The 24,640-nt window shown below is 41.4% G+C and overlaps 1 protein-coding gene across 1 annotated transcript in view; it reads right to left on the bottom strand.

The window, feature by feature from the left end:
• The window catches only part of LOC116038850 (eukaryotic translation initiation factor 4 gamma 1), a 48,433-nt gene that overhangs the window by 1,232 nt on the left and 22,561 nt on the right, over positions 1-24,640 (bottom strand). The window contains exons 9-32 of the mRNA XM_031283516.2: positions 23,330-23,469; positions 16,666-16,758; positions 15,916-16,006; positions 12,622-13,614; positions 12,383-12,471; positions 11,975-12,179; positions 11,042-11,175; positions 10,519-10,644; positions 10,020-10,427; positions 8,690-8,836; positions 8,232-8,468; positions 7,943-8,047; positions 5,760-6,050; positions 5,463-5,574; positions 5,244-5,358; positions 4,857-5,110; positions 4,444-4,577; positions 3,805-3,977; positions 3,219-3,344; positions 3,026-3,107; positions 2,678-2,776; positions 2,130-2,261; positions 529-610; positions 200-340 (exon numbers count right to left, since the gene is read on the bottom strand). Coding sequence (XP_031139376.1) covers positions 200-340; positions 529-610; positions 2,130-2,261; positions 2,678-2,776; positions 3,026-3,107; positions 3,219-3,344; positions 3,805-3,977; positions 4,444-4,577; positions 4,857-5,110; positions 5,244-5,358; positions 5,463-5,574; positions 5,760-6,050; positions 7,943-8,047; positions 8,232-8,468; positions 8,690-8,836; positions 10,020-10,427; positions 10,519-10,644; positions 11,042-11,175; positions 11,975-12,179; positions 12,383-12,471; positions 12,622-13,614; positions 15,916-16,006; positions 16,666-16,758; positions 23,330-23,469 — 4,509 coding nt within the window. The remainder of the gene's footprint in view (positions 1-199; positions 341-528; positions 611-2,129; positions 2,262-2,677; positions 2,777-3,025; positions 3,108-3,218; positions 3,345-3,804; positions 3,978-4,443; positions 4,578-4,856; positions 5,111-5,243; positions 5,359-5,462; positions 5,575-5,759; positions 6,051-7,942; positions 8,048-8,231; positions 8,469-8,689; positions 8,837-10,019; positions 10,428-10,518; positions 10,645-11,041; positions 11,176-11,974; positions 12,180-12,382; positions 12,472-12,621; positions 13,615-15,915; positions 16,007-16,665; positions 16,759-23,329; positions 23,470-24,640) is intronic.

Raw genomic sequence — 24,640 nt, 5'->3', positions numbered from 1 at the left:
TCGTGGCAATTCTAACTATATTTGAAACCAGTTCCACGTGAAAAAGCTGAACAAGAACTGATCAGAATTTACGTCTGAAAAGTCTGCCCGCATTATTTTTGCAGAACACTAACATAGCAATAATGCACACAAACAAACATTTCTGAAAGTAGCAACAAAGGATAACAGGGAGAACATGAGCTTGACAGCAGCCACTCACTGGCAGGTTGCTCCATCTGCACCATCAGGGCCTGGAGGGCATACAGAGCCTGCAGCTCCTTCTGCTCATCCTTCAGGTATTTCTGCAACACCTTGGCCCTCAGTTTGATCTGCTCGCTGTCCACCTTGTTGGGGTTCTCACCTGCATGCAGTCATTTTGGAAAAACATAATTTAAAGGGACTCGAATAGCATAGTTTGAGTTAGGTTTGACTTGACGAGTATTGATGAGTAGTAACTCGCTGACATATTTCCATAGTGATTATCATCCTTATCCGAGTCCTGCATGAGTAGGTTCTAATGAGGGATGTAAAGGGTACATGCTGACTCACAGATGATTGCTGACTGGCAGACGCAGGTCATCAGAGCTCTGACAAACATGTTGGAGGAGGTCTGCTGCTCATCTAGGTTGGCCTACACAAGACAAATTCATTAACACACATGCAGAAAACTGGAGGTAATCTAAACAGCTTCATTAATAGCAGACAGAAAGGAATTTGTAATAACAGCTCGTTGGAACCTGGAACCTGTAAACATTGAAACTTTGAGTTCATCACATTAGTGATAAAGGTCTTTTGTTGTGAACGTGCATTGCATGTTTTCTTTGTGTGATTGATTCCCCAAAAATGACAAAGGTGACAAATAAATGTACTGAATCCCAGAGGATTTCATTACACATTTGGTGTGTCTCAGGTTCAGGTTCTTGAATTTAATGACTTACCATATGAAGTAAGAAAAGTCCTTTAACGCCATTACAGCCTTTAACGTTCTGGAAGTCTTAAAAGAAAATGTCTTACATGGTGTCATGCAGACCTAGTATACTAAAACAAGCTTTTTCCCTGCATTTTTCCCAGGTGCATTTTAGACAGATTTGGTCTCATGTTGATGTCTGAATAGCAGTCATGACTAGTTATCTCTCAACTTTAAGAACCAACCTGAAATGAGTGTGGATATCATTAATATGCAATTTAAAATATATATATATATATATATATATATATATATATATATATATATATATATATATATATATATAAATATAAAAATATATATATATATATATATATATAAAAATAAACATGTGCTTGACACAGACATGACCAAAGCCTGAAGCCTAAGCCTAAGATTGTGAATGGAAACAAATGGAAATGAAGATGGAAGTAAAAGAATGTAATAAATACTATAAATCAGAGTTCCCCTACCACTGGGTCATTTGGTACTTGTTTAATTGATTATCAGAGTCTAAAAGATGTTTTATTTTGAAAAATGTCCCGTCTCTTCCTCTTGACACATTACCACTCAATGAAACCCACAAACATGGAAAAAAAATGAGTAAACAAACGTCTTTGCTGAGCTTTTTCTGCTCAGGGGGAAAGGCCCACGGAGGAGGAGACAGAAGAAGAGCCTACAACTTACAAAAAAGAAATTTAACAGACAATACCAGGAGCCCTACTTAAAATACGGATTTATCGCAACAGGTGATTCTCCCGCTCTGCATAATATGTGGCGACAAGCTAGCAAATAAGGCAATGAAGCCTTCAAAACTTATTTGGCACATGGAGACAAAGCACCTTGATTTTCTGCTGTGATAGCAATCAAAACAAAATCACGGAATAAACTGGACATAAGGAACGCACTTCGGGAGTCACTGTCTCCCGTTACCCCCAGATGGGTCCGTTTGGTTGCACAGAAACAAGCGCAGGGCTCCCACTGAAGGTAAATTGTGTTTTTCATGCATTTTACATTTGTTTTCATATTATATATATTATTAGATATTTGTTTTCATGCTGGTCGTATCATTTCATTTTGTCGTGTTTATCCGCCACACCTTGAAGAACGGTCCGTCAAAATATTTCTTAAATGAAACCGGTCCGTGGCTCAAAAAAAGGTTGGAGACCGCTGCTATGAATTACACTCAAGCAGGAATACAAACCTCAATCCAGTCAAAGATCCTCTGGTTGTTGGCCTTGTCCTGGATCAGTCTCTCCAGCTGTTTGGTCAGCTCTGCAGAGCTCAGCTTCTTTTTGCTCTCCTCCGACTCGTCGCCCAGTGTGAACTCCACATGCTAGTTAGCACCATGGAGACAGAAACAGGCTTTTTGCTCATCTTTTCAAAACACTCATGTTACTTCTACTCACTCCACTTCTCATTCAGTGCCTGAAAGCAAACTCACATTCAACTTCTACACAATCACTTTTGACCCCAGTAATACGACAAAGGGAATACAGTGTTCACAATCATGAAGTTTGGTTTCTGGTGTAACACAAAAACTGGAGCTTACAATATTGTAATGTTGCACTTCATAAATGGTTTCTATTGAAATTTAATCCTGTCAGCAAAAACGTTTTGATACTATAGTGGGGTATCATACCTATACTAAAGGCCTCCAATATAATGGATGATTAACAACTGTTTAATATTGTGAAAATATTGTTCGCAAATTTCCTCAGCTAATGATGAAGCTGGTGAGCGACCTCTCACCTCTTCTGTCACAAACTTGTTGACGTCTACGTCCACGGGGAGGAAGTCTTTCCACCGGAGGCCAGCCTCCCTCCACATGGTGCCCGCTTTTTTATGGCTCTAATGAGGGAGATGCAGATTGGTTGTTAGACTGATGGACACATACACTGATCACACTGGCATCAACAGCCAAATGCACGGATTCAAATTTACATATTTGCTCAGTGTGATTGGCAAAAAACAGTACTAAGTAGAACTGCATTCAGTTAGTATTGGTTTTCAAAAATATTCAAAAACCCTTATCAGTCAGAAGAATACACTATTAGATACAATATAATATAGAAAGGATTATAATTGATTGGTTCTTACCATTCCTTTGCAGAGTAAAGTGAGGATATGGACCAGCAGGACTCCAGCTTGGCCCAGGGGGATCAAAGGCTTTGAAATCTCCCTGGAAGCATAAAAAGGTCAACATAGGTTAGACAAACAGCCAAAAGGTATCTTCTCTTGCAGATTTCCCTTGCTGACATGCTGAGGGGCCAAGTAAGGCCTGGGGACTAACCTGAAAAGTTCTCCCATGGGGATGCCTCCCTCATGGAGCATGGGAGTGATCAGTTCTGCCAGGTAGAGCCAGATGTGGGGGATGTCTATTGCCATGTCTTCAGCCACCTCCAGGAGCTCCTGAAGCCTGAGGAAACACACAGTGCACACATTTCAAAGTTTATTCAAGGTTTAAAGGATGAAAAACAAGTTCAAAATGACTTCACAGATGGGAAAACTAAGCATTTATGGCACCTCACTGACATGATACATACATATGGAAACGTCTTGGCTAAGCATATTGGTTAGAAAGATTACTCAATTTCAGCAACTGCTTTCAAACATATGACTTTTCAGAGACTAATTCACTAGCTAAAGCCTGTTCATTTTAAATCCTGTTGTTATAAACTTTATTTCAGTCAACACTAAAAACTCTGCTAACACATGTCACAGAAGAGTTTGGTCCAGCTGCACTTGCTCTCAGATTTATATATTTACTTATTACATGTAAACATATTCATAGTTTTCTATGAAAGTCAATGACACCTTTTATGCACATACTACATTACTTATTGTACTGAACCACCTCTCTGGGGATCCATACTGACCCATTATAGTACTGCTGTGTTGGGAGGATGTCGTTCTTAATAAGCTGTTGCAGAAGCAGGCCCATGTGCTCCCTGGCGATGGTGCTGCGCTCCAGCGTCGACTCCAGCCCGTTTCGCACAAACACGAAGAGCAGCTGAGTGCTGTTCATCTCCTGCACACACTGTAGAGCCTCCTGTAGAGACAGAGAAGAACATACAGATTGTTGTAAGGCTGTTAGTGGGTGCAGGAACGCTTCTGTAAGGATGAAACTGTGCCTGTAATATACAAGTATAAGGGATTCACAGGAAACAATACAGGCAGGTAGTAAAACTTTACTGTTTGTAATTGCATATTATTGATAGAAGCCTATCTGTTCAGCGATAGGCCTCCTACAGTCGTAATATAGGCTGTATTTTCAAACCAAACATTTCCTGCTTCGGCGTATTCAATGAATTACAGTGTGCCTTTTATTGTGAGGCAGCCACAGGAAATGCACCGAGGTAAAGACAGAACAAGACAACTGCAATTTTAAGTGTTTTTTGTCAGCGGGTCATTTTTAATTTTTACAAGTGAGCAATGGAACAAGAAAAAAGTGATTTGTACTTCTGTGTAAGGGAAGTCTGGATTCTTTTCATTTTCATATGCATTTCAGTGTGTACCTTCATGTCGTTGATATGGAGGTACTCCTCGATGATAGCGGTCGACTTCTTGCTCAGTTCTTCCTCGGTCAAGGCAGGCTTGGTGGTGGTCAGGGTCTGGAGAGGGGGAGATGGGGCAGCTGTCTCCCGCTTAACTGTTCAAACAAAACACATTTTATTTTATTTTAATTTATGCTAACTTTTGCTGAAAGAAAAAAGAAAAGTAAAAAGCTTTCCTGTTGTATAACCTTTTTTTGGTAAGTAGAGTATGTAGTTCAGAGTTTATAGATGGCTGATATAAATGGCTGAAATGTCCAAAACATATTTTCTGATTATTTGGATTTCCCAGAGAATTCTATTCTTAGCACAGTAGATTATTCTCAGATTTAAATATGTAGTTTAAATCTACACTACCGCTACGTCACGCGTCCTACCATTCTCTTTGCTCCTGGCTCTGTCTCTGCTGCCTCTGTCGTCCGTCATGCTCGCTACTCTGCGGACAGGATCGGCCGGCCCACGCTGCTCTCTCTCCCTGCTCCGCTCTTCGTTCTCCCGACTGAAGCTGCGCTTGGTGACCTGCAGTCGGTTACGATCACGGTCGTCCCGCCGTTCATCCCGTCTTTCAAATCGGTCAGTGCCACGATCAGAGCGGTCGAAGCGATCACTGCGCTCTCGACTCGAGCTGTTTCTATAGAAGGACAGAGGAAGAGCAGAGTCAGGAAAAGATAACACAAACACAGAGTCTGACTCTGTAGGGTCCCACTGTGCATTTGCTAGTGGAGATTCTGAATAGGCTTCAAGAATTGTGTCCTGTTCCTCACCTCTGAGGAACTCGTCTGTCCGAGTCCAGGGAAGAGCCTGAGGAGGAGGACGGCTGCTGTAAGGCTGAGAACCTGTTCAGAGTGCTGGTGGTTGGACGGCCGCCTGGCTCTGAGCCTTGGGATGAAAGTACAACATAGCACATGTTGAGTTTCTGCTTTAAGGTGCTCAAATACATATTTATTTGATTTATAATCATCACATCAGTATGGGACACCTACCAGAATCTGCAGGTTTGGCGCTGGTGCCACCGCTGCTGCCCTTACCCCAGCTCCCCCATGTGCCTTTACCTCCTGGGGCAAGCAACTGATTGTTGAAGTCAAGAACAGGAGTCTGAAAGAAGAAACTGTTGGTTAAATACACACTACCTGCTAAAACTACAAAACAGGCTAAGTATGAATTTGCTGCAGTTGAAAGTTTAACTAATTTAACCATATGGTTAGCAAATTGAATGTGTGCAGCGTCATCCAACTGGTTAATAACTCTGATACATATTAACACTGGCCTCTCTCCCCTACCTTTGTGATTTTGCTAAGGCGAGAGGCGTCAATAGGCCGGTTCTTGGAGATGGGCACTGTATTCCAGCCCTCGTCCTGGGGAGGACCACCACGGCCTTGGATGTGAGGGCCTCCACGACCCCCGGAACCTCCTCCACCCATCCTGCCTCCAGGGCCGCCACCCGTCTCTTTCTTGGAGATGAGGGCTTGCTGCACCTTCATATGCTCCCTGTGCTCCTCCAGCTCAGCTTCTTTGTGGATCTGGTCTATGGTCTTGGGGCCCTGATCGCCTCGCCGGGGCACCCAGTTGTTCTGGGATGGGATGAAGGGACAGATTGGGAGTACAGGGCAGAGGTGAGTGATGACATTGACAGTTCTATTTTTGACATGATTTGTCTTCTCTGGAGGTTTTGGATGGGAAAATATGTCAATCAAAGTTTAAAAATCTGAAAGTATTAGTGTAAATTTTCTGTTCATATCACCATGGTAACTAAACAACTTAAAGTAATAATCTTAAAGATTTTCATTTAAATAAATGTCTGTTAAGTTACTATCTATTGCCAAATAGATGATGAAAGCCCTTGCATTTGCAGTATTACGAACTGGGTGTATGTGGCGACATTTCCATGAAAAATCGCAAGCGGTTTGGGAAGTGTGATTCAAAAACACACCTGCAAGCTTATCACCATAGGTGCCGCCAAAGAGATTGAAACTTTACATTTTTAAAGAATATGCAGCAGGCGCAGTAGACTCATCACACTGACCTACTGACCTAACTGCACTGAAGTATTTCTCATTTTGACTGGTGATACAAAGGCATCTAGGAGTATTAATGCTGACAAATGGTAACAATGGTTACCTATTATTACGACGGTGTTTGTGGGAGTAGGGATGTCACGACTCTCGTTACCCAGTTATATACCACGATAAAGAAACAACAGTAAATCCTATGTACCTCAAAATACACTCCTTTATAACGTGTATTTCAGCATAAGGATAACAATATGTTTAGTGTTTCACACAGAATTAAATTGTATTTGTGGTGGTAGCTGATGGACCCACAGCTCCAAATCCTGGCATCACCACACAGCTAGCAGCATACGGTATTATCTTTAATGAGTTCAACTTCCAACAGCAGGTATGTTAAGTTTGTTTCGCTCTGCTGTCGTTTTTCACACAGAACCAGGCTGGTTAAAGTTAACCAGCGTCATAGAGACGAGGAGCTATTCACTGTTCTTCCGTGCTGGTAGGCGTTCTTCTTTGGCATTTAATGGCAGACTAGAACATTTGAGGCTTTTATGCTGCCCCCGTCAGGTCCGGAAGAATTACATCCCGGTAACTAGGGTATCTGCGGTAATCTAGGTAAAAACGAGTACCGTCACGTTTTCAGAATTTTTTGGCATCAACTTGTTAACTAAGTATCAGTTCTCATGACATCCCTACATGGGAGAGACTAGACCTGGAATGGATCAGGAGATCAACATCCTAACTTAACTTTTCTCTTCAGCCTTTTCCTAGAAAGGAACAAAGTGTGTGTGTGTGTGTGTGTGTGTGTGTGTGTGTGTGTGGGAGCCTAACTACAGGACTGCAGCATTCCTTAAGAGAAATAAGCTTCAACAGTACTGGACTGGCTTAATAGCACAACTAAATGGAAATGTCAGAAGAAGACACAAAAAGATGAAAATACTAGATACATTTTTTTTTCATGAACTAGTTAAAGACGACGGAGTTTGTGTGGAACAGTCTGTGGCACAGAGCTGTGTTTAGGAGCTGCCGTGCATTAAAGAGCTGAGAAAAACATTTCTTTCTTAGCCCATATTTTAGCGAAACACAGCCAGGGCTAAAGGACCAGTGTGTATAGCACCACACACAGTCACACACACTAAGTCCAAGAAGGTGTGTGACATGAGAAAATGACAAGATTCTCTCTACACTGAAATCCCCACAAACTGAAACTCTCATAAACAATTACTGGAGGTGCTCAAACACAAAACGCATGAATGCACACTACAATATAAAACAAAGAATATGCTAAACATGATCATGCTAAATAAAGAAATGATTCAACCTTGAAGAACACTGATCCTGTGGTGATCAGAAAAGTGTGTAATTCATTGTATTTTGCAAGTATTTCCAAGTAATATGCTGCAATGCCTTGTTAGCATGCGTGTACTGTATATGTGTGCGTGTTGTTTATGCTTTACCCGTCGAAGGTCCAGCACATCCTGCAACATGAAGCGGATCCTGGAGCTGGTCTTCCTCTCCTTTATTATTTTATCCATCTGATTGAAGTACTGGTCCATACGAGGCTGAGGATGACCACGACAGTTTGGTGAGTCCATTTCATACGCTACATTTACAACATCAAATTAAAACACAATCCAACTGCACATTTATCAGCATGCATTCATGTATGTGATGTGTGCACTTATGAATACCATTTCCCCTTCATCACACTATCTAACACTGTGTGTGTGCGTGTGTGTGTTGTACCTTGGCCTTCTCAAAGTCTAGGTCCTTGCCGATAGTGGACAACAGTCTACACAGGCACTCCAGGGACTCCTCGTCATGGTTTTTGAGCAGCTTTACAATGCAGTCATGCATGATGACCTCTGTGAGCATTTTAAGCTTGAACAGCTCACCAATGAACTTGATGTTGCCCAGTGAGCGCCTCCTGGCCTGGTCTTTAGCTTGTTGTAGCTCATCGCTGAGCCGCTGCTTCTCTTCCGCCTGCCAGAGAAACAATGTCACATAGAAAAGGGTGATGACAACAAAGGAAATCGTGTTGAGGGATGGTTAGCTGTATGAAAAATCTTAGCATAGTGGCTTCCTCCCGATATATGGTCACCTTCGAAAACTTCCCACCATATACCCAAGTTTAACTACCAACTTGACTTGTTTTTGTGCTTAAATGAAGACCCCAACCCATATATTGTGAGGTAGTACTATACCACTGAGGCAGCATCCAGCTCTGTCTGCTTCCTCTCGAAGATCTCGTCATCATCTTTATCCTTTTCGAACTCCTTCTGGCATCGATTTAGCAGCAGCTTGCGGAAATTCACAGTGTTTCCCGGCTTATCTGTGGTTTCGGCTTTAAGCTGAAAAGAGCAGAGAAAACATACATTAAAAAAAGAACAGGAAAAGACTAAGTTACTTACGGTCATCACTGGACTCCGACAAAGGATATTATAATATTCCTGTTTTTTGCCCGTTCTTTTTTTTTTTTTTTTTTTTTACATATTTGTGAAGTAATCTAAATTATAAATACATAATTGAAATTCTTCCACTATTTTTAGTGTTTCTTCATTTAACTATTTCCCCCGTTTTAAATGATTTTTTGGTCAATATCTAAGATCAAAAACTCATTCCGACTGTTCTAATTTCTGTTGTGGGTCTGTTGAGTTTTTTTTTAGCAGTAAGCTGAATTTTCAAAGGTGTGTCCTTTTTTTACTTCAGTCCTTGATGCTGACAACAGATTTGTAAGGGGGTTAGATGCAGTAAGATAATGGAGCAGGTACTGGTTTGTGTGTTACAGAGTGAGCCTATTACATTAAAAGAGTGTTTCATTATGGGTCGTTTGTAGCTTAAATGTGGCTTGGCTGCAAGTTTCTTTAACTCTATTTTAAGAGTGTGTTTTAGAGTTAGGCAGCCATGTTAGTGTCTAGTAGTAAGTAGTCTTTATCTGTCAACCAGCCAAGCATCACCGGTGTCACAGAATGTCATGAGCTCAAACCGTCCAAAAATATTGACTAAAATATTCTGACAAAAAAAGTAATTCTGACTGCTTTCAAAAGCTTGATAGGAGAGTGCGAGTATGTGAACAAGCTACATATAATAAAGTGGGATTTATGATTATGTTTTAATGGAAGCATTTTATGCTTTACTTTGATTAGAGAAAAGAGGATTATTTTCTCCGTTTAATAATAGTATTTTAGGGAACTTTATCCAGCAGAACAAATAAAATGTTTCTCATCTTTACAAAGTATTTTTCGACAAACAGGTGTAATTCTAAGAAAAATCAATTATGAAAAAAAATGCTTGTGTTGTGTGAATTTAGTTTTGGCTCCAGAAAAATGTATCATTACCACACAATAGTCTGAGGTTTTTAAATTTCAACATCATCATGCAGGCTTAGGCCTTATTAGAAATGAAATTTATTTAGTTTATCATTTAATACATATTAGCTCTGTGCACAATTGCAGGAGTGAACCACCAACAGTCAAAGAGTAAGCATTCAAGCAACACATATTTCCATGTGGCAAAGTGTGTGGTATCACTTACCCCCATAAGGCAGCGGCACATGTTGGCATAGGCCACTGAAAAGTCTGGTTCAGAAATGGCCTTTTCAAAGGTAAGATCTATGACTCCTTTCAATCTCTCCTCAGTGTCAATAGTCAGTTCCGTCACCTGTTTCATTAGCTGTTGAAACTTTTGGGGAGTCAGTTTGTTGAGGATGCCGCGAACCCGTTTAAACAGGTCCTGAGTCTTAGCATGCTCTGAATCGTTCTCAGGCTCCTCTACTGCACGATTGTGAACAACTTTTTTCACTGTAGGTTTCCAAGCCTTCTCTGCCTTGTTCAGCTGCACGTCGTCACCGAGTGACATGGTGGTGATGATCTTCCTTGGCTCTTTCCTCTGCATCTGCTGGGAGCGACGTGGACCACCAACTCCCATACCCATACCTGGCGGCTGAGAAGAGATAGGGGATGACCATTTTATTCATCGGCTATAAAGTTCAAGTGCGGAGCTCTTGAAACACACTAAGAACATGTTAACTTACTGGTCCTCTGCTTCCTCCTCCCATGCCAGGCCTGCCAAGATTGGCAAAGGAGGGTGTGAAGTCAGGTCCACAATTCATTCCTGTTAGACGACTGGGGTCCAGTTGACGCAGAGGGGTCTTATTAGCCTAAAAAGACAGAAAGAAACACCAACTGAAACTATTCAGATCATTGCTAAGATGTAATTCTGTCAACCTTTGATCTTTTTATGTTTCTAGTCACAGGGACATTAGTTACATTCCATCAGTGCTACTGTGGTGATCAAACACCTAGCAAAAATAACTATGACTGACTCATAGGATCTAGGTCGTTTTCTCAACATGGGGACAGACAGTCTATGGCAAGGGGCAGCAAGTGTATCTATACAGCACCATTTAAACCACACTGAGGCAATTCCAGAGTAACAGAAAATCAATAAACTAATAATAGAAAAATAAAAAAAATCAGAGACACATTTACATAATATAAACATAACAGAAACTATTCAAGACTGTATGGCCATGTCTTTAGTGTGAGAGGTTGCACCTTGTCTAAGACAACATCACTGATGGCTGGTAGACCCTCAGGCTTGTTCATGCTGGCTGAGATGAACTGGAAGCCCAGAAGAAACTCTCGGTCATATTGCTTCTTCTTCTCTGGGTCGATTGGCTTCCATTGTTCTGAAAGAGAAACCAAAACAAAAAATGACCACAATGTTCTTTTTATTGAAAAGATTTGCAAAATGTTTAAGTTATACTTCCCTCAGTATCAACTCAGAATGAAACTGGGACATAGTGTCGTTTACTGTAATAAAGGAGAGAAAATAAATCTAGGTCTGTGTAACTGTTGATACCGTCATGCCTCATAATGTCCACAAGGTGGCAGATAGGCTAGGAAATGAATAAATGAATGTATATTACAGTATATGTAATCTCTGTTTTGTAAGACATTACATTTTTGACGCCTTTTTTTCACAATTTGTTTTTGCTTTTTCCAACGTTTTAAATTTTTAAATTTTTCTTCTACACATTTTCAGCGCTTATTTCTACGTCCCATATTTTCTGATATAAAACAAAAATTTAAAACGGGTCAATGTGACCCGAGGTCAACACAAGGATTAAAAAAGCTGCTGAAATTATTTATTATCTTATGCTTTGATTTTGAAGGCAGATGTTCAATTAACTGTGTTTTTGTGTTCATATACTAGAACAAAGCTGCAAGAAGGCAAAGAGCCATGACCTACAATTAACTAAATTCACCTGCAATTTAAAAATGTTCTTGTTCAATCTTCTTCTTGTGCTTATTGTTCAAAAATGATGCCTTGCCATAACATAACTATCATTTTCGACTGAACACTTATATCAACAGGGGAACATAATGTAAAATGCCACTCGTTTTCAAAAAAGCAAACATAAAGGTGGATGTAAGTGAGATAAGATCATTGTTCACACTGAAAGGTATCAAGGTTCAGAGACCAACCCTCTTTGTACTGGTACTTCTTGTCAGTGTCGGTCTGCTTAGAGTCTGGCTTAATGTTCTCAGCGTCTTGCTTGTCCTCTTTGTCCTCCTTGTCCTCCCAGGTCAGGTCCGCCTCCTCTGGGGCAGGAGGGGAAGCAGCAGGGGGCTTGGTCTCTGGTGCTAGGACAGGAGCTGGCTCGGGCTCCGGCGCAGCCACTACTTGCTCCTGGTTTAAAGATGGGAGAGGGGTTAGGACAGTCAGACTGCTATCTTAAAAGTTATATGTAAAATAAAACCATCCTGGTGGGCCACATTAAAATTCATTAAGCCTGTGTCTTTGCCTCTGTCAACAGGCATGGAGTAACAGTAGGCTAATTAAATCAGTTGTAAGGGCATGAAAAGTAAATAAATGGATTATTGCACACACACCTCTTTAAAGGCATCCAGGAGGTCTCCCACTGCCTCCTTTTTGTTTAGATCTTTCATCTTCCTCTTTTTCTTTGGCACAGACACAGCGGCTAAAGAAAGGAAGACGAACACAATCAGCCTCAGATCAACTCAAACATAAATCCGACAGAAGAGTCCTGCCGAGGAAGGTTTTCTATTAATGATGGAAGAGACTACAATTCTAAACTATTAAATATTTTAGCATGTTGTAACCAACTGACCTTGCATAGTAGTTTCTACAAGGGCAGGGGTGACTGTCTGGGGAGGAGGGGTGTCCTCCCTCTCCTCTGCTGTGGGAGGGGGAGGAGTGGGCACAGTTTCTGGGGTGCGGTCATTGTCAACTATGGAAACTGGCTCTGCAGGAGATGGCTTCTCTTCCTTGGCGGTGGACTGGGGCACTGGGATATCTTCTTTGATGTCCAGGGCGACTGGAGGAACCGTTTCTTGTACCTCAGGCTGGGTGGGTGCGGCCTGGATGGCAGGCTCAGCAAGAATCTCCTGGACAGCGGGTGCAGGGGCAGGCTGATCAACAGGGGCAGGTGGGGCTTGGAACACAGGTGTAGGCGCTGCCTGAGTGATCGCTGCGGAGGTCTGTATGACAGACTGCTCACTGATGTCAGGCTCAGCGATGGGGCTGTCGTCACACTCAGTCGGGCTGGTGGCAGGCACCTCGGGGTCTTGAGGGGCTGGCAGCGGCAGGCCGTTGGGGAGGCGTAGCTCCTCTGGCTGTGCAATGGGAGACTCCAGAGTCTCCAGGTGACTGGGTGGCAACATGACCGTCGGGCTTTCTGGCTCCACCTCTGCGACACCGTTAGTCGATGGAGGTGCAGCTGCCTCCTCTGCTTTAGCCTCCTTCTCTTTCAACACCTCCTTCTCCTTTGCCTCTGTGATTTTCTTGTCTGTTTTGTCTTGTGCAGCAGAGGTGGGAACAGGGTCAGGGAGGGGTGCAGGGTAGGCGGGCACCTCAGGCGCTGACTGGGGGGGTGGGGTGGATTTCCTGGGAGGTGGGGGAGCATCCATCACATCTGCAACAGGAGCACTGGGTGCAGGTGTAGGAATAGTTTTGAGAGGGATATCGTCTGCTTCTGATAGTAGAGGGGGTGCAGGTGGCTTAGTGTTCGTGTCAGAGGAGGTTGCCTCTGTCGGGATGAGGTCACCCTTAGCAAGTTCAGGGGTCTTTGACAAAGGAGGGGGCGTAGGTTTCCCTCTGTCATCTGGAGGGTCCAGAAAATGTTTGTTAGACTTCTGAAAAGCACTATTATTATTGTATGTATGTATTAAGGCATGGATACCCGAACCGAGCCCGACGGGGCCCAACGGTACCCACCGGGCCAGGCTCGGACAGATATTTAGAAATTATGGTCGGGTTCGGTCACATCAGCGCGATAAGGCATTTGTTGTGAAATGGTGCTGCGGCTCCTTTAAGAGAGCTCTGTGCGTGTGTAAAGTGGGCAAAAGAGAGATAGAGAAAAGAGGAAGCAGACGTGTAGATGCGACTGGAGCAGAGTTGGTGGAATAAGTTTAAGTTTGGAGCCAACAGTGTGTGCGGTGTCCGAGATAAACCCCAGACTCAAAGCCAAGTTCATTCATCTGCTCACCAGAAACGGGATATGACCCTAACGTTATAGAACGTTGGCCCTGGAGGTAACGAGTCTCCCCTGGTTTTCTGATCACGGTCGGAAACGAAGCAATCAGGAAAGGTTAGCACATTGAACATTTTAAATTAAACAGCTTATTAACATGCGCTTGTTGCCCCGTGTGTGCTGATGAGCTCATCTGTTGACATTTCCGAATGCCTTCCTATAGTTGCTTAATAAAAGCTTTCCACACAAACAAACGTACATGTGTCATTAGTATGAGAAAAAAAAATGAGATTTTAACTGGGTCGGGCTCGGACATAAATTTCTTAATGCCTGTCAGGCTCGGGACGGGTTCGGAGTATATATATATATATATATATATATATATATGAGTATATATATATATATATATATATATATATATATCTATATATATATATGAGTATATATATATATATATATATATATATATATATATATATGAGTATATATATCTATATCTATATATATATATAGATATATATGAGTATATATATCTATATCTATATCTATATATATATATATATATATATCTATCTATCTATCTATCTATGAGCTCAACTATGTTTTCTCAATTCACACTTAATATCAAAACTCAATTTATGGATCACCTGTGGAGACTTTAAAGACATGGAATCACATGCACTAATCATCTAATGGGTACTGTAGCTTCAAACATGCTGATTTAATAGAAACTAAATATTATGTGACACTCCTTACTCTTAGACTCCGAAGTAGGAGTTATAGATTGACAAATTATCATTTTTTTGATATCTACGTATTGTGTTTGTGACTCACACCCTCATACGTTCCCCAACCACATGCTTATTTCAAACCTTCCTGACAAAAATCTGATTTGAATCACAATGTATTGTTTTCCCCTAAAACGGATCAGTCCAATCCGCCTCTAATCAGGTCAGTTATTTTAAAAGATGTATGACACTTCGCTTTACAAAGTAAGTTTCATTGACGGCTAGAATTAAGATTAGAGTTTCTACTGAAGTGACTTTGTAGAATAACCAAACCAACAAGCTCTCTTAAGGTGCCACATTGTCCGATTATTAATTCCCTCTAAACAAGCTGCCTTCATAGCTATCACTGAACTACATCATATAGTTGCTTCTACAGATGAAAACCCAGTTCAAATAATAGCTTGAAACATTTGTCAACCAAAACATGTATTGCTGTCAATAAACACATATGTGGGTAAATATACATTCTAGTGTCCAAATCATTTAATTTTAATTGAATTTAGTTTATAGTGTCAAATCATTACAGTCGTTATCTCGAGACACTTTACAGATAGAGTCCCTAATTATTCAGAGGCTGCCATTTAATATCACTTGGTCACAGTTTTTGTCCCTGCAGGCTGCAATTTGTATTATATTCACACAGTTAAACAATTGCAACATGTAACCTCACAAAATGTTGGCTTGTTTTATTAATTAGGCTTTTTCCCTTGATAACCAAAGGCTAATTCATGAAACATGAGCTCAACAACACCAACCTTTTTCTTTGCCTAAAGCTCCATACCCCAGTAAAACTTGCTCTTAACAGGATATTGATCTTAAAAGGAAACCATTAGCTGGGAAAATTGAAGTGTCATTTTTTACACAGTAAGTAAAATGCTTGAATTTAAGACCTATATTAAATGAAAGCTAATGACAGTCTTGAAAATGCAAATAGATTTTTTTTTTTTCTGTACTTATCTTAAAGTACTTATGCAGCACAACATAACCTTCTACTGCAAATAATAAAATAATAACTTCATTAACTATATCAGAAGTACCAATACACATACCTTGAAAATTAGGAACAATATTAAAATGATAATTTGAAAATTGTACATATATCTTTGTGTGACTGTGTTCGAGGCCCTGTGCATGTGGCACTCACCTGGTCTAACCAGTGCTGGTGTAGCAGCAGCTGTGACACTCTCACCGTTGGCCTGCACAAAAGCTGTACTTTCTGATCCCGATATGGCTGTCTGTTGGGAAACATACACACACCAGAAAGTAAGGTATGACCTTAGCGGTGAGGACAACACTCATTTTCCACTTGACTAGGTGGAAAAAAAAATAGTTTCACGTCATTCCCTTGGTGGATATATTAGCCACACGTCAGAACTCAGAAATCATAGATCAGTTGGCAATCTGCATCATTCCCCATAAAGAAGTAGCATGTGGACAGAGCATTCCATTCCAATTCCATTTAAATCTTTTAATATACTAAGCTGACATTTACACAGTAGAAAGTATAAGACCCCAGAGAAGAGGAGGTGTTGCCAGGTAACAGCCACAGACAGTAAACAGTATCTAGTATATAAAGTATAAAAAAAATGGTGATCCAAATAAATTTGATACCAACATGAACTAAAAGCAGTTTGGTGAACTACACCAACCCTGATTCATTTCATCAATGAGCGTTTAAACTGAATTTTATCAGTGTAACTAAACCTCTGATGCTCACTACATTTGCACTGATCTGATAACCGATTTGCAAGTGTTATGTCTTTTGTCTGTTAATTCACTATACTTCCTGAAAAAATGTCATTGGTGTCTAAAACCTAAATTTAAACTGTAACAGTGTGCTAGTATGTCTGATGTGTTAACCATCTTTGGTCAGAATCATGGCATTGTAGCTCACCTGTGGTGGGGTTGGGGTAGAGCCACTGCGGCCCCCTGACATAATCTCCTCTGTAATGTCTCGACCACCTTGGTTAGGGTCTCTTATTCTGATCTATGGATGGAGAGGGAAGAGATCCACTGTCAGTGTGAGAGCACAAATGATTACAGAAAGGAAAGAATAGAAAAGAATAATCTCTATGTGTGGATAAGCACTTGAGAACTAGCTTATTTCCTACCATAAAGGCAGAAGATAAGGAGAAAGGCAAAGTGTTAAAATGTTTAAGTTGAGGACGACAGCATTAAAAAGAAGAGTTGCCATCCCATGATGCAATGCCTATAGTTGTCAGCCCTTTCTCTATGAATATCTAGCTGCCTCTGATTCAATGAAAGCTACATTTCTCACATTGTGAACACTGAGGCACACAAAATCCGAACACTAACCACCATGCAAATTCCTCTGCTGCACAGCTGAATGTGCTTCTGCCAGTTAGACACCAGGAATAATGTTCGACTGAGCGAGAATCAAGTTGACCAACTTGATGCAAATTGTCAAACAAATTCCACTGCTGGCTTAAGTTATTGTGAAAATGCCTGTATCTCATGAAGGCAAAGCACGATCAGGGCAGGCAGACAACCGAAGGGTTTCCTGTGTACACACACACACAACACTCAGGCAGAGGGGGGGAAAACTGCATGAAAAAATCTGATCACTCACTCATAAGGAGTGCCCATACATTACAAACACATGCTTTCTATTCAGCACTCTCTCTTTTCTCACTCTCACTGACACTCTACATACTTACTCTAGGAAGTCAGAGCTGTCATGAAACTGGTATGAGCCACAGCGCTGCTAAACAAAGTGACGAACACAGTCCCTGAACAAGGATTAAACTGTAAAAGTTAACAGTGAGCTGCTACAGTTCTGCTGCTCTCCGGCCTACTTTGGACTTTAAGAACAACAATATTTGCTTGTCGCCACTGACCTTTCACTGGTTTAATTCCACTCTCGGAAGCATTACAAACCGTAGCGGGCCTCTCTCATCCTGGGGCTGGAGTAGCTGTTCCAACAGACTTGTGGCTGGACTTTAAACCCCACAAAGCAGGATGGCGGGTGGACGCAGCCAGTCGAGTTTTATCTCAACTTAACTCATACACATTCAGGCTGTGATAGAGTTCTACAGGCCAGCAGAACAGGACAGAGCAGGGCTGGACCTGACTGTCAGTAAGCTAGCTAACAACCTGAATCACCCTTTCTCATATGCTGAACAGAACAGGGAGGAGGAAAAAAAGGATAAAGCGAGTGGGCTTGTAAAGCTATGGTATTGGAATGCACAACCCCTCCCACACAACCCCTCCCACACAGACTAACAGACAGTTAAAGGGGCCGGAGAGTGAAGGAGGGGAAGAGTAGGGGGGAATGGAAGGGTTTCTAGGAAAAGAAAAGTTATCGTTATCAAATGAGCTGCAGCGAGCAGAAGAAACTCCCCCTTTTTTTCCCCCCATTCTCTCTGTCTGCTCTGTCATCCTGCACACTCAAGTCGCACTTCAGATTTTTTTTCAGGCTCACCCCTTCTGAGAGGAGAGGAAACCAGCACAGGAGGAGGAGGAGTGTGGTGCCACAGCAGCAGAGGAAGGCTGGTTGGTTAGCCCTTCCGGCACAGAAGGGGGAGGAGACCGGTGGCCACGTGGAGCTGAGCTATGTGCTTACACGTCCTTCACCCCCACTCCCCTCTGGTTTTTCTCTTTGACACAGCGAGAGGGAGAGCAAAAAAGTAGAAAAAAGGGCAATTTGCAAAGCTACAACTTTTGCATGTAACCAGGTACTAAAAGGGCCAAAATTGGGTCATCGGTGGCAGTTAAAAAGATGATTTCAATAGGCTGGAAAATACTTATTTTAAAATCCAGACAGTTCAAACACACACTCACCCTCTCTTTCTCTATACGACTTACATGCAACTACATACTGTAAAGGTTGAGTACCTTAGGGCAGCTGCACTGTCCTGTAAATAACGGTCACAGATTGCCCACGCTAGAGCCCTGTGTCCTGTTGACGTGTCACAAAATCTCTACCTACTTTCTCAAAATGCATCATTCCCAAAAACCAAGAATGCAAAACTGGGGGGGTGTATTTTTACACACACAAATGCCTTTGCCTAGTCTTATGGCTGAAGCACTTACATCACTCACTCAAGCAGATGTGTGCTGCAATTCCTCCAGTCACTCCTTGTCTGTCATCTTGAGTTTAACATGGGCATTTTACATTTTGTGTGGATGTGCGTGTGACAGAGAGAGTGATTGTGCACAGGGTCTTAGAGCCAGTCTTATAGCATAACACTGCCTATGGGAATGGGCCAAAGTCCACCCAAGGCAACCACAGTCACTGATAAGCAGCCAAGTCCCCCAGCGAGAGGGACCAGACATCATGTAAGTCTTGTGGCAGGAGAACAGAGTCCCAGCATTGAACACTAAGAGCATTTTCCTGGTAATACTGGTAAAAGATTAAGGGATTGACACTATGCTAAGCCTAAATTTATGAAGGATTCTAAATAGAAACTACAAATTATGTTATCTTATTTCTCTAACAGCGGATACATTTAGGAAGTTTAATCAGATGAAGACAAACAGAAAGGTTACATTCTAGCCTCCATAAAGTAAAAAAAGAGCAGACCAAAACCTGACTACAAACCCATACAAACTGTGGCAAAAGCTCAGAGCTAGCCAAAACTAGTTTAAAGACACACTGACAGTTGATGAACAGGGCAATGAAGGAAAAACTATGCAAATTAGGTAGATAGACTAGAATTAGATAAGCATGTTCAAATAGCTCAATTTTGTGCCACTCATGTTGTGAATTTTTACATTTGAGAATTTTGCATAGATGATTAAGGTATAATAAGAACATCCAAAAATACAAAACTTGAAAATCGCCTGAAATCTTTGGTAGAATGAAAAGAGTTGCACTGTGTAAAAGGTTAAAAAAAAGACGAGAGAATTTTATCTGGACAGAGGAGTCTGAGAAATCTGGAAATGTCTAAACATAATTATTTGTAAATGTAAACAGCATCAGTGTCAAATGTAAAGATGATGATTACATGAGAGGCACAAACTGGAGCTACAGTTCACAGAGAGCTACCACATACCAGACGAGGGCCATCTTAGAGAGCAAAGGAAACACTAGACATACTGTGGAACTGAGGAATATGTCGTACAGCAGCTTACTCTTACAGCACACCAAGTTAAGGTCGAGTTCCCCACTATCTGCTTCAATCAGTAAACTGAACTCTACGTCCAGACTTAAGAATGATTTTAGAATCATATTCGGAGAAATTGCAACACCCCTGACTAGCTGCATTCTCTCAAAACCATCAGGTCATTGAATTACTATGGAAAAAAAACAGTAATATTGGTTATTAGTTGGTTAAAAACAACTTTTACATTGAAAAGGTAAATTCAAAAGAGACATTGCCAAAGTGACTCTAGAAAAAAATCTACTGTGGAGCCCTTGATTTGCCTGGAAACAGGTAGCCCTCTGCTTTGGACAGATTTCCAGTGGCCTGAGACATGCCGGGCCAATCAACCGGGTGTGTTCGAGACCATGACTGTACAGAGGAGCGCTTTTGAGGCATTTTTGAAAACAACCAAGATGGCTGCAGCCATAGACTGCATATAAAGATGGAACACACATCTCCACTTCCTCCCACTGTACAAAAATGAAGCCAAAATATACCAGATATGGGCACTGCCATCTTGTGCTGGTGACATCATTTGGAGCCCGAGTCTGCGCAGTAGCGATCGGGATGTGGAGCCGCAGTGCTCACAGATCTGACACCTGCCCGCCCGTCTGCTCTCATCCCCCGGCTCTCTGAAGCACTGTGTGCAGGCGCGCCTGGCAAAGGCAGTGGTGTCAGCAGCATGGAGGTCTCCAGGGACCACGGGTAGACAATAACCTTTTATTTTTTGTTTCATAAAATGTACCCAAATTTACAAATATGTACAATATTACTAATGCTTCCCCCCAGCCGGTTAAAAACAACAATGCACTGGGTCTTTGCAAACGCAAATGATGTACCTGTTTATTTGCATAAAGAGTGGGAAACTGAGATCCGACTACGTAGCTTGAGTGACCGAGTGGTCACTCAAGACACATGGAGACGTATTCTAATGCCAGGTGTAAACTGACATACTTAGAGCTGTCCACTTGTAATCAGATCCCCCAAGATGCATGTTAATGCCAGGTCTGAACAGGACCATTGTCCATGGGCCGTTCAAATTGATATTAGAACTCATTCAGTTTGTTTGCCAGGCACAAGTCGTTAGTGGAGTGAAGGGCTTTTGGTTGGCAGTTGTCTGCATCTGTTTGAGTCCCTTCCAGACAGAAGCAGAGTCATTCGACGAGAACCGTTGTTGGACTTTCTCAGAATACAGTCTCTAGCATCTCTCACCACCTTGCTAAACCTGTATTTAGCCTCTTTAAACTTGTCCTTGTCCCTACTCCTGAACACCACCTCTTTTTGCAACCAAAGTTGTTTGAGTTTAGCTGTTAACCAGCATTTTTATAACTCAGCCTGGAGCGTGATGGTCAGGGGCAGATCTACAGGGGGGGGGCCTTGCCCCCCAGCTGCCCCCCTAACTTTGGTGTTCAAAAAACTGTGCTTGTAAAAACAAACTGCCACTATGTCCAAACGCTTCTTAAAACATTGAAACAAACAATTTATATTAATTAATAATAAATAATAATTGTAGACGTAATCTTAGTCCCCTGCCCCTCAAATACTTAGCTACGTCCCTGCATCAAACGTGCACAGCGGCGCTCTTCTGATTTTATGTTTGTTAGGCTACTTATTAGCTACAGGGCCCTACAGTGTAATGTAATACAAATAGATAGATACTGTATTGATCCCCAAGGGGAAATTCAACCAGAGCTTTTCACATCTCGACTTTTGCAGTACCTGCAGATATTAGCTGAAGCCTAAAAGTGGGGGAACTGCCAGCTAAAATCGCAGGTGCACAGGAGGAAGAGAAGGAGGGAAATGAAGAAGGAGAAGGCAGTAAACTGGAGAGACTAGGCGGGTCAGAGCAGGAGAAGACCACAGAAGGAGATGTAGAAATAAGTGAAAGAGAAAAGGGAAAGGAAGAATTGACGGTGAGGGATGAAGAGGAGGCTGCAGATTCAGAGAGAGGGACAGAGGCAGGGAGTGATCAGGAGGAGGCAGATGAAGATGACAGGGAGGAAGAGGCCTGCAGTTACCCCTGGACCATATGGTTTGTTTATATTCTCCTTCCATATAAATTGCAGTAAAGTAGCATAACATGTCATGTCACTCAGTGACATGACATGCTTTCAGTTTTTGGCTATTTCTATTCTGTTGTATATGTTATAGGGTTAGATATGTAAATATATACACATATTATCTAATGATGTTTTACAGTTTCTCTATCATAGCATTTGTTTGATCATAATTACTGATAAAATAAGACACATTCTGTTCCATTTTCCATTTTCATATGATCAAGTCACTTAATTCACTTTCAGCTAAATTCAATTTTATTTATAGTATCAAATCGTAACAAGAGTTCACTCTTCTCAAGACACTTTACAGATAGAGTAGGTCTAGACCACACTATAATTTATAAAGACCCAACAATTCCCCCAAGAGCATGCATTTGGTGCAACAGTGGCGAAGAAAAACTTCCTTTTGGGCAGAAACCTCAGACAGACCTAGGCTCTTGGTGGGCAGCCATCTGCCGCTACCGGTTTCAAAATGATCCAAAAATATTCTCCTCTCTGGTTGGACATTTGATAAACTGTCTGTATTTGGAGATGGCTGAGGTTACTCAAAACAGCTTGTAGAGCATAATACATACAGGATCTGAAGCCAAACTATCATATTGTGCATCTGGAAGTCCAATTATTTACCTTGAGATTTTCCCCTCACACAAAACTGTGGTTTTCCCTCAGTGATCTTGTAGAAGAGACTTGCTGCCTTTATGTCCTCCCTAGTCTAGATCTTTCTCCATAGGTGGATATGTCCCATTTTTGAGTATATCTTACTTAGAACTTAAAGTTCATGATGTATTCAGATAAAATTAAGATTAAATAATACTGCCAGTTAAAGTACCTGACCCACTGATAAACAAATCTTATCCAAACAGGGCTGATAACAAAAGTTTCCATTTTAGGTAAACAGTTCTATAAAGTCTGTGTTCCCTATTACATTTCCACAATATTAACAACATAAAAAAGGTATTCTATGTCTACTAGTGGTTTATTCTGCTAATAAAATGTTAGTACTTGGAAGTGTGGTGAGACAATAAGTACAATAGGAAGAATGCCACCTGGTACGTTGTTTTGTTTAGGATATTAACTAATTAGCGTGTTTGATAACTCTGTACATGCAGTGTTTTAAGTCTGACTTTCAGATATGTAATTTGGGGATAGACTGACAGAGTCAATCAATGTGTGTATGTATGTCGTAATGTCTGTGTGCTGTCAGTGTTTCTATCATGTATTTATGTGGACCCCAGGAAGATTAGCAACCGCTGTTGCGGAAGCTATTGTGGATCTGAAGAAGAATAAAGAATATGTGATAAGAAGGTAATATGTAAATCCTGAACCAGATATCCATTTTCAATAAGTCAATTTAAAGTGTAAGGTGTTTTGTGTAGTAGAATACTAACTGTACCTGTTTACGTTCCCGTTTGGTGGGGATGTGTTGGGGAGGCTGAGGTGGTGGTTGCTGCTGTTGAGGGGCTGGGTTCATAATAACGGGTGCCGCCTGCACCGATGGGGTGAACTGAGGCTGGGCGGGGTAGTAGGCCCCTGCTGTGGATCAGACAGAGATAAGAATGTAAACCAACACATACTGACTTAATCCTATAGCCATAACTTGACACAAACACGTCTGTCTGTTGCACACAGACGCACAGGATATACACACACACACACACACACAAAATCGCTTGACAGCACAAAGCTCGTGTTTAAACAATGGCATTTAAGTCTACATCACTAATGTTCTGAAAGTCCTGTTAGGCTACTTTGAGGCAGTTACAAAAGCTGCACCTTAATTGTGAAGGTTTCAATGATTTACGGTGCAACAGCTGCAGTTTTATGTCAACAGCAAAGTTATGTCATAAAAGTTAGGTAATTGCACTTTTTTTAAAATACTGAAGTCTGCTCACTGCCAACTGAGGATGTATTATATTTCACAGGGCAACTATGAACACACTTCAATTAAAAACAAAATTTCTAGATTACAAAAATAAACAATGTTTGCATTTGTGCTTTAGTATCCTGGCAATATTCCTCTGAACACTGTAGAGACACACTGCAGGAGAGCTAGTTAGCTAGTCTTTTCATAGCAGCATTGTCACAACTATGATTAATGAGGGAATAAACAAGTGAACAAATGAAGAGGTTGGGGACTTAAAAAAGACACACTGATCATTTAACTATATAAGAGCATTCACACCAAGTCACTTATTAGATAATTTAATAACTGAAATACCACAAACCATGCCAGCATGTTCTTTACTTTTATACTTTTAACAATGTGAAACTATGGTATTAATGTCTGGCCATACAGCCTGTTCCAACAAAACAAGGCCCTGCAATAGTGCAATGCAAAGTGTAAGATACAAGTTACATTTTTTGTTTTGCTACACTTAAAAAGGTATAGTAAACCATGTTAATCCAATACACTATTTGTCAAATTCAGCGAATATCTCCTCACGGTCACCTAGCTCTCTATATTCTGTGTGCACTGAAAAAAAATCTGGTGTTCCCTGTGTAAATGGAAAACAAACAGAAAGGTGTGCAAGAGCCTCCAAAACACCATTCCAGTAGGTAGCGCATAGCAAGCAACGAATGTGGGCGGGGGGAGGCAGTGTCTCGGCCAGGAAGAGATGGTAGAGAAACAGCAAAAAAAGAAAAAGGACTGAAGAATACAAATTAAAAAAGTTGTATGACTGGGAAAAGAGGAAGAACCTTGTTA

The sequence above is a fragment of the Sander lucioperca genome, chromosome 5, assembly GCF_008315115.2.
Source record: "Sander lucioperca isolate FBNREF2018 chromosome 5, SLUC_FBN_1.2, whole genome shotgun sequence".
Lineage (NCBI taxonomy): Eukaryota > Metazoa > Chordata > Actinopteri > Perciformes > Percidae > Sander > Sander lucioperca.
The sequence above is the reverse complement of the archived record's forward strand: the minus strand, read 5'-3'. Positions and strand labels throughout refer to the sequence as shown.